General features: G+C 40.2%; 1 protein-coding gene across 1 annotated transcript in view; it reads left to right on the top strand.

Moving 5' to 3' along the window:
- The window catches only part of LOC105477480 (translocase of outer mitochondrial membrane 70), a 35,798-nt gene extending 32,879 nt beyond the window's left edge, over positions 1 to 2,919 (top strand). The window contains exon 12 of the mRNA XM_011733994.2: positions 641 to 2,919. Coding sequence (XP_011732296.1) covers positions 641 to 794 — 154 coding nt within the window. The 3' untranslated portion in view covers positions 795 to 2,919. The remainder of the gene's footprint in view (positions 1 to 640) is intronic.
- The last annotated feature ends 7,263 nt before the right edge of the window (positions 2,920 to 10,182 follow it).

The raw sequence follows: 10,182 nt of genomic DNA on the forward strand, positions 1-10,182 counted from the left end.
TAGGGACTTAATATTCTTTGTAGGATTGCATATAGATGTAGCTAATACTAGTTACTTAAAACGGTTCTTAGATAGCTGTGGATTTGACCAGAATCAGGCAGAGGCCATAAATCTGAGTATTGTATGTAGGTATGAGTGTGCAGTACATCAAGGAACTCACATAGACTGCCTGAAGAGTAGAGGTGCTTGGGGTTGGGGACGTGCTGGTAAGAGATGAAGCGGAAAGAGGGGGGCCCACATCAGTCTGTGAAGGTGAGGCCTTTGCACGTCATTAGTGTCCTGAGATTATGTTACTGCTTTCCAAAGGAGTCTCATGTTAATGGTAGAAACATGCAGAATTTAGGAACCAGACGGAATTGTGATATTTAGATAAGCCAATTAATTTCCGTAGTCTCACTGTTCTTATCAGTAAATACAGAATACAAGAGATATAATGTAAACACATAATATTTGTAATAGTAGTTAACATTCATTGAGTGCTCTCAATGTGGTAGGTACTCTTGTTTATTATAAAAGAAGCATTTTACCAGAATCATAGTAGAAACTTAGTGGTGAGACTTCATGTAGCATCACTTACAACCTTCATTGAATATTGTGAAGTGCTTGTTGAATCTGAGACTTAAAAATTTTGTTCTTTTAGAGGAAACATGGAGAAAGCCATTGACATGTTCAACAAAGCTATTAACCTGGCCAAATCGGAAATGGAGATGGCCCATCTGTATTCACTTTGTGATGCCGCCCATGCCCAGACAGAAGTTGCAAAGAAATACGGATTAAAACCACCAACATTATAAAATAGGGGGAAAGCAGACTGACCCTCTTTTTAAAAGTTTACCCCCTCTTCAACTGAACCCTAAAGACACTGTCATGAACTGTGTTGAATGGTGGAAATTAGTATTTCTGTTTGTGGTGTTGTTATTTGTTACATCTGTTTCATGTCTAGGTGTTGTGGGTGTGGCTGTTGAAGGAAGTTTGCAGTCTTGCAGCTTTTATTCCCTGTGCAACAAAAGATTAGAACATGTTAAAGGGATATTTAAATAAAGTTGCAAAGAGTACAAATGATAATTGGCCATGCAAATAAAAACTGATTTGTTGATTTTTTTTTTTTTGTAATGGGGGTTGGGAGTTGATTATGTTCTGGATGATTTCGTCTTTATATATATGTGTGAATAATGTATGTAAGTATTTTACAGCATGTTGATTTTTAAATTAACATAGTAAATGCTGTAAAATAGATTTATATTCAATTAACCGCTTTCAGTTGATTTTTTGAAAGAAACAAAGGTTCAATGGGGGATTAAAGTAAAATTGAGAGACCCTTTAAACCATTGTCAGCATGCACAATGCCTCTGATTCTGCAGAGTTTTAGAAACTCGGTGGCACTTACTAATCCTCTTGGCCCCTTTCCACTCTAATGGATAATGTACATTCTTCTTAAAGTCCACAACAGCAGATTTTCTTACAGTAAATTATGCAGATGCAAAATATTCTAATTGATATATATGCTGGAAGACTGAGTATTGATGGGGGAGTGGACCAGACAAAGAGGTAAGATGAAACAGAAGTGTGTTTATAATTGTCTGTAACTATTTTCTATAATAATTAGTACTATTTAATGGTGTGCTTTTAAAAGCGTAGGATAGAGGGTACAGTGGCATTGTATATACTATTTATAGTCTCAGCTACTTGGGAGGCTGAGGCAAGAGGCTTGAGACCAGAAGCTCAAGGCTGTAATGTGCCATGGTGATTGCACCTGCGAATAACCACTGCACTCCACCCTGGGCAATATAGTGAGACCCCATCTCTTTAAAAAATTTTAGAACTTTTAAAAAATCAAAGTGCAGATTGCTTGTATGTATAACCCAAATAAAGGTAGAGTAAGTGTGATATATGGGAGTATTGAAATAGCTTAAAATTTCTAGTGAAGAAAATGTAGCTAAAGGGTCAAAAAGGATGTAAGACTTGGAGCCAGAGCATAGTATTTCCTGAAATAACAAGTTTAGTGCTTTAACTAAGGCTACATGTGCTTAAGGAATTTTGAGCCACTTATTTTTGAAGATGCTGAGGACATGTAGAGTGCTTTTTTTGTAGTGAGCTAACCTTCATCTCTAAGGACTAACTACCCACCCAGGTCCAGGTTTTCACTAGGGATACTGATAGCAGTGTTTTATCTTTACTCTGCCTCCTTACTTAGAAATCACTTTAAGATTTATTTCCAATTTCCACTTTTATAGACCATCCTTTTGCTTATATGCTAGATTTTTCTGGTGAGGGAAGGGTTGTGTTCTTCAGTGGTCTTTTGTTTTGAAATACTCAGGATGGGGAGAGGTTTATTTAAGAAGGAATTATAATTATGGTTTACACTGTTGGGAGTAAAGGAGCATTTTTACACCCCTTAAGGGTGCTTAATTCTGTTGAAACCAAAAAGATTTGTCTACAAATGCTATCTTTTTAAGAAACTATTAGAAATGACTCCCTTTCAAAGTCAATCTTTGGAAAATATTGGGGAGACCACTAATTAGTTGGTGCGGTTATTATAATTCAAGATGATTTGGATGATGGAAAGTTTGAGACCTCTGCATTTTGTTTTTAAATTATGCACCTTCTGATAGGTCCCGAATACAGAAATGTTCTACATCTCTGGATGATCTCTGACTTTAAGAAAGTTTTTATTTGCATGGCTGTATTTACATTAACACTGACATTTTCTTCTACTCTTCTCCCTTCTTTCACCTTGGGGTTGGGTAGAGAAACACAAAGGAAACTGAAGCATGTGCCATTCTATACTGTCATTCCAAATTCTCATGGACTATTGCCTGTTGTGAAAATATTTGAAACGCACTGAAAGCTGCATCTGTCTGTATCTTTCTTTTGTAAATGACCTCACATGTAAATTCACCAAATAAATATGACATTCAAGCTCTTCTATCTATTATTTAAATAGATAGGTAGCTTAGGCTGGGCACAGTGGCTCACGCCTGTAATCCCAGCACTTTGGCAGGCTGAGGTGGGCGGATCACGAGGTCAGGAGATCAAGACCATCCTGACTAACACAGTGAAATCCCGTCTCTACTAAAAATACAAAAAATTAGCCAGGTGTGGTGGTGGGCGCCTGTGGTCCCAGCTACTCAGGAGGCTGAGGCAGAAGAATCGCTTGAACCTGGGAGGCGGAGGTTGCAGTGAGCCGAGACCACGCCACTGCACTCCAGCCTAGGTGACAGAGTGAGACTCTGTCTCAAGAAAAAAAAGGTAGTTTATTCATTTATTATGCTATTGGGTAAATTCACAGTGAATCTCATCAACTCAAAATAACTTTGAAAATAGGAATATACTGGAAATGTTAGTATATGAAGCAAAATAAGTTTGTTGGTATGAATGGTGGAGTTTCTCGAGAGCATCCACCCCTCCTACTGTGAAACAAGGCTCCACAGAGAGCTGGTAGAGCCAACTTACTTCATTCTTTGCCTCTACCTTACCCATACATGCACAGCAGCCTGGAAGGTTGCCAATCAGACATGGACCCTGCGGATAAGTTTATTTCGAATCTGGTTTCACCAGTGGGATTGATCATAGTTGTCAACCACATGGAGTCTCAGAAAGCATACCTGAAATAATCATCCTTGAAAATTGTGGTGTAAGTAGAGAATACATCCCAAAACAATAAAAAGCAACTTTGGCTGTAAAACAATTCAAACAGAACTTTCTGCCCTCTGGGAACTCAAATTGCAGTTTAAATAGCAGTTTGGACCTGTAGAAGTCAACTAATTGTTATCGTAAGACTATAAACAGGAGGGCAATATAATCTAACCAAACCAGGAAACTTATGAGTATAGAATAATAATTACCCAAGACTGTCCTGTATGGGATTTGTATTTATAAGGAAATAACTTAGGAGTTGTTGTGGGGATACGGGTTATAATTAGTCCTGTTCCCATCTTCTGCTAAATTGATTTGTGAACAAAGTGACAAAATTTTAATTTACTTGCAAGCTTTACCACGCTGATCGGATGAGTAATGATTCCCCAAAAGATAGCCACATCCTTATCCCTGCAACGTGTGAATGTTACTTTAGTTGGCAAAAAATGGGCTTTGCGGATGTGATGAAGGGTCTTGAGAAGGGGAGATTATCTTGCATGATCTGGTGACCTTAAAATGCAGTCACAAATGTCTACATAAGAGGAAGGTTTCAGACAGAAGAGGAAGTGGCAGTGTTGCCACAGAGGCAGAGCCTAGAGTGATGTGGCCACAAGCCAAATAATGTTGGCAACTACCAGAAACTGGAAAAGGCAAGAAACGGATCCTGGCCTAGAGCAGAGCACAGCTCTACCAACACCTTCATTTGGCCCCATGAATTTGGACTCCAAAAGTGTAAGAGAATAACTTTTTTTCAGCCACAAAATTTGTGATAGTTTATTACATCAGCCATAGAAAGGACTATTCCTTTGGCTATTGTGTACAAGCAGATAAATGGTTTAAAGGAATTCCTTTGAGTGTGCTAAAGTAGAATGACTTCATATACACATAAATTTTGGCCAAAGGTGGTTTAGGCAGTGAATGTACACTCACGCCACAGACTGAAGTTTGCATCAAGAGGTGGGGGTATTTGTGATTTAAAATATGAATGATTACACTATAATTATCAGACCAAAAAGCTGCCCTTCAGGTATAAAGTAAAAATTGAGATCCCTCTGCCAATACCCTACAAGAGGCATCAAAAAGAAGGCACTGTTTTCAAACTTAGCATGAAAATAACTAGTCTGATTTACTTCAAGGTGATAGTGTACAAATCATATTAGGAGCTGAGAGCTATAGTAGTCTCAGGTCCTTCTCAAAGGTCTTCATGCTGGAGGGCCTGCTGATCACCGGGGTAGAAGTAGCTGTGGTACCTGGCTAAGGCGAGGAAGCTGAACATGGCGTATGCTAGGGGCTAAGATGATTGCTGCCTTTCAGAGCCCAGGACACACGGCTCAAATTTCTCCATTTCTTTTGTTGGTGCTTAAAGATAAACGTGACTGTGCAAAAGTTGTCCTGGAAGGCTTTGAAACAGCTTACCTAGAGCAAATACAGGAAGACATGACTAACATTGGCTCTTGGGCATCGTTCTAGAGGATGAAAGGTTTAAAGCAGGAATGCAGCATGGTAGGATTCTCTGCAGAGATGATCCGTGGCCTAAATTATGAACTGCTGTATTAAATAACTTTTACCTGATTGTATTTCTCAGTATTGCTCTGTGTCAGCTGTAAAAGGCCTAAGATTTTGCCCTTCTTGAAAACTCGGTTTCCTGAACGCTGGCAGAAGACATGAGACTCCTGGGTCAGACAATAGACTTAATTATTTAGAACACAGCATGCAACATGAGCTTGAGCCCCAGATCCCATGGGAGCGACACGCGGTGATCTAGGTAGACACTGCACATGCAGTGGGTTTGCGCCACAGCCCACATCTAATGAGGCCACAAGCAAACTGGCCTGAGTTTTGCCTCAGAGGGAAACACTTTTTAAATGTATTGAATAGTAAACAAACCCGTCCTATGCTCCAGAGGAAGACAGTCTCCATCTTCCAAAGCGGTCATTGTACGGACATTCTCGATTGGACAGTTTGGAACAGAACACCAATGCCTCTACTCACAAAATGTATGGAGAACTGACCCATCTCTATGTGTTCTTTTGTGCATCTCAAACTTAGTTTTTCACCAGTGTAGAGCATTACAGTGTCTGCTGTGGACAAGAGCATGGTGCAGGGAGAAATATTACTGGCCTGAGTATCAGGTGACCTTAGCTCTAAATCAACACTGCTTTTTTTTTTTTTTTTTTTTTTTTTTGAGACACAGTTTAACTCTGTTGGCCAGGCTGGAGTACAGTGGTGTGATCTTGGCTCACTGTAACCTCCGCCTGCCTTGCCCTCCCGAGTAGCTGGGATTACAGGCATGCGCCACCACACCTGGCTAATTTTTGTATTTTTAGTAGAGATGGGGTTTTGCCATGTTGGCCAGGCTGGTCTCGAACTCCTGACCTTAAGTGATCTGCCCGTCTCGGCCTCCCAAAGTGCTGGGATTACAGGTGTGAGCCACCGTGCCCGGCCTCTGAATCAACACTGTTTTCTAACGGAGCTAAGATCTTAAGTAAATGAATATTCAGCTCTACAGCATATGAAGTTACATCACGTCCCAGGCTCTTCCCAGATCAGACTCCCTTAAGGTAAGGAAATCATTCCAGAATTATTTGGCCTGAAAACTTGGCGAGAGAACAAGTGCAACCTGTAGGAATAAATTCATTCCAACTCAACATTTACTAAGCACTCATGACGGTGAGGGTTGGCCATAAAAAGATGAACACAGAGGAGCTCAAAAACTGAGTTGTGGTGGGCTGGATAGTAAATGAACCTGCCATATGCTTCAGAGGAAGGTAGTCTCTAAAACAGAAGTACAGTGTGCCATGCAAACAAGAGTAATACATTGTGCTAAGCATTAAGGAATAAATAGGATTTAGGTAAGGAGCTTTCCAGATTGTGGGGAAACAACCACAACAAATCTAAGTAAAGGCACAGCATGAGTGTGAGCGGAAAATGAGACACTCAAGGTGGAGTCCAGCAAAGTGAAGTTGTTCTTAAACGAGTGGGGAAAAGCCAGCAGGAGAGCTACGTGAATGAGAATTATCAGCATATATTTAAGACCATGCATGTAGCTGAGATGACTCAGGACAAAATGTAAAATGTAAAGGAGCTAAAAATAAAACTATTAATATAAGGACCTTTGACATCTAAGGGACGATGTTAAGTGGTCAGAGAGGCAGTATGAACGTCACATCCATGGTGTTGAGTTTGAGAGAGGCCACGTGGACAGGTCTACAAATTGGTCTTTAGTATAATCTGCCACATGAGTGTCATTGGAAAGATGAGGGTAGAATCTGGCTGCGGGGGTCTGAAAAGCAAGTGAAAGAAACCAAGAAATTTGGTGAAAAAAATCAGAGTAGTTTAGAGGATGGCATGATCTTTGTTCTGAGGGAGAAACCTTGAGAATGAATCTACAAACAAAAGACTTAAAGCCTAGTTAGCACAACGGGGTATACTTGGAGGATTCAATATGCTTCAGGAAGAGCTAGGATGACATTTGGAATTCCTGGAGCCTGCCCTCCATGTTCTATTCTTGCAGATTCTTGTTCATTTGATTATGAATCAACTGTGAAGTAAATCATTGAACAAGAAGCACTATCTTTGTATGTATGTGTTTTGGTTATTTGTACATCAGGGGCTGAACTTATTAATGGGTGATTTTAACAAGACCATTTTATCCTAAAGTGCTTTCTCTTCCAACAGCTGGCTTTTTCTTAGTCTCCAAACTTCATTCGCAAGTAGAAATGAATGAAGGTCATTTGATAGGAAATGTGAAATTGTCACACAGGTGGTTAGGAGGCATAAGGAAGAGCCCCTACTTAGCCTGTAGCACACGCATCATTTCCCTTTTTATCCCTCCTGGCTTCACTGTACCCACGCGCCACCAAAACTTACACAGCAATGCCTAAAAAGTAGCACAAAAGACTTAAAACCAGTGCCAACAGTAGATAGTAGATAGTGCTTCTTGTTCAATGATTTACTTCACAGCTGATTCATAATCAAATGAACAACATTTATGTTGAAACCTAAACTCTTGTCTGAACTTTTTTTTCACTTGGTATACTTTGCACAGACCTAACTTTTGGTATCAGGAAGGAATCCTTCCCTAAATACCCAGTCGATGTCACAATCTACTCCTTGGTCATTTAAAACCCCATAATGTTATTTGTTTATTCATTTGCAACCAATGCAGCACTCATTATCTGTGAGCTCTCAGCTTCAGACAGCTAGGTCAAAGTCAGGTAGAACTGTCACCACAAACTGCACATCCTGGCCTGTTTCAGCAGAGGTCATCATCCCTGTGAGGAATTCACTTAAATGTGAAGTCATTAAATGCTCTGCCTTTTACCTAAACTGCAAGAGATATTGGTTCACAACTTGTGATAGTAGACTTCAAAATGTTATGCAAAAACAAAAATAAAACATCGTCTAATTCATTAGAAAGTCCGAGAGTACAGGGGTGTGGCAGTTAAAACTTACCCATGGCCTCAATTGCAATGTTCTTCCACTCCAAGTGGGAATCTAGTGTTCATTGTATTCAGATACCACTTTGCAAAGAGGTAAAATCCAGGGCCAGGGCACCACACATTTTCTAAGAATAAAATGCTACGTACTAATTACAGGAGATGCCTACTTCATTGGTTTCTTTTCATATTTTTCAAGAGTACCAGAAGGCAAGATCACCTGATATGCCACTAAAAGGACAATTCATTTAATGAAATACATAAAAACAAAAGGCTGCGTGCCGTGGCTCACGCCTGTAATCCCAACACTTTGGGAGGCCGAGGCTGGTGGATAACTTGAGGCCAGGAGTTCAAGATCAGACTGGCCAACATGGTGAAACCCCATTTCTACTAAAAATACAAAAATTAGGCCGGGCGCGGTGGCTCACGCCTGTAATCCTAGCATTTTGGGAGGCTAAGGCAGGTGGATCACTTGAGGTCAGGAGTTCAAGACAAGCCTGGCCAACATGGTGAAACACCATCTCTACTAAAAACACAAAAATTATCCAGGCATGGTGGCACATGCCTGTAGTCTCAGCTACTCAGGAGGCTGAGGCTTGAGAATTGCTTGAACCCAGGAGGTAGAGGTTGCAGTGAACCGAGATCATGCCACTGCACTCCAGCCTGGGCAACAGCGTGACTCTCTCTCAAAAAAAAAAAGAGTTTTAGCATCCACCTGCCTTACCTGTTACAGGAATGCTACATCTCTGTACGGCGTCTTTGCTTCTGTAGCATCAAGACAGTTAGGATGGCTTGTCCACTGGTTTTCAAACTTCTGAGCAGCTCTTTGGAGGAAAGGAAGTGTTTTGGGGAGTAAGAGAAAATCCAAGAGAGGGTTCCTGGGTTCCACACATCCACATCAACCAGATCTTTCATTTTTTTATACAGATGGGGGCTTTACAGTAAGACTTTCTATTTAAAAAAGAAAATGTAATCTGTCATGAGACTAGAGTAAAATATGTAAAAATAAGGAAATACATTGTTTAAAAAGAAAATGATTTCACACTATTGCAAGGTTTAACTATTTCAGTGTGCCTGCTAGGATAGAGAGCAGTGGTACCATAGTCTAGGGTTACCTGAAAGCACCTTTAAAAGGATCTGTGAGGTTGCTTTTTTGCAACAGCCAAAATCTGGAAATAGCCCAAATCTCCAACAGCAGGTAAATGGATAAACAAATTGTGTACTACTCAGCAATAAAAAGGGAATGAATTATGAATTACTAATGCACACACCAGATGAATCTCCAAGTAATTTTGAGGTCTGATTGCTTCTGTCTAAAAATGAAAGAAGTAATTTTGAGTGAAAGTAAGTAATTTTGAGTGAAAGAAGACATACAGAGTATGTAATTTTGAGTGAAAGAATTTTGAGAGAAGACAGAAAAAGCACAAATGGCATGATTTCATTTTTATATAATTTTAGAAAATGCAAGCTAATCTATAGTAATAAAATTTATCAGTGATTGACAGAGGACTAGCCAGAGGGATTATAATAGAGCACATGGAAACTTTTGGGTGTGGTAAATATGTTATCTTGATTGGAGTGGTTTACAGCTGTATATGTCAAAGTTTACCAAATTGCACACTTATTTTTTTAAATTATGCATCAATTGTAAATTTAAAACTTAATTTTAAAAAGTCATTTGTCTGCCGGGCGCGGAGGCTCAAGCCTGTAATCCCAGCACTTTGGGAGGCCGAGACGGGTGGATCATGAGGTCAGGAGATCGAGACCATCCTGGCTAACCCGGTGAAACCCCGTCTCTACTAAAAAAATACAAAAAAACTAGCCGGGCGAGGTGGCGGGCGCCTGTAGTCCCAGCTACTTGGGAGGCTGAGGCAGGAGATGGCGTGAACCCGGGAGGCGGAGCTTGCAGTGAGCTGAGATCCGGCCACTGCACTCCAGCCTGGGCGACAGAGCGAGACTCCGTCTCAAAAAAAAAAAAAAAGTCATTTGTCTTTCTGTTGTTCTCAGTACACAGTGTTGTTTTCCAGAAGTATATATATATATATTTCCATATATTTATATATATAGAGAGAGACACAGACAGAGACAGAGAGAGAGTCAGTCTCTG

The sequence above is a fragment of the Macaca nemestrina genome, chromosome 2 (assembly GCF_043159975.1).
Source record: "Macaca nemestrina isolate mMacNem1 chromosome 2, mMacNem.hap1, whole genome shotgun sequence".
Classification (NCBI taxonomy): domain Eukaryota; kingdom Metazoa; phylum Chordata; class Mammalia; order Primates; family Cercopithecidae; genus Macaca; species Macaca nemestrina.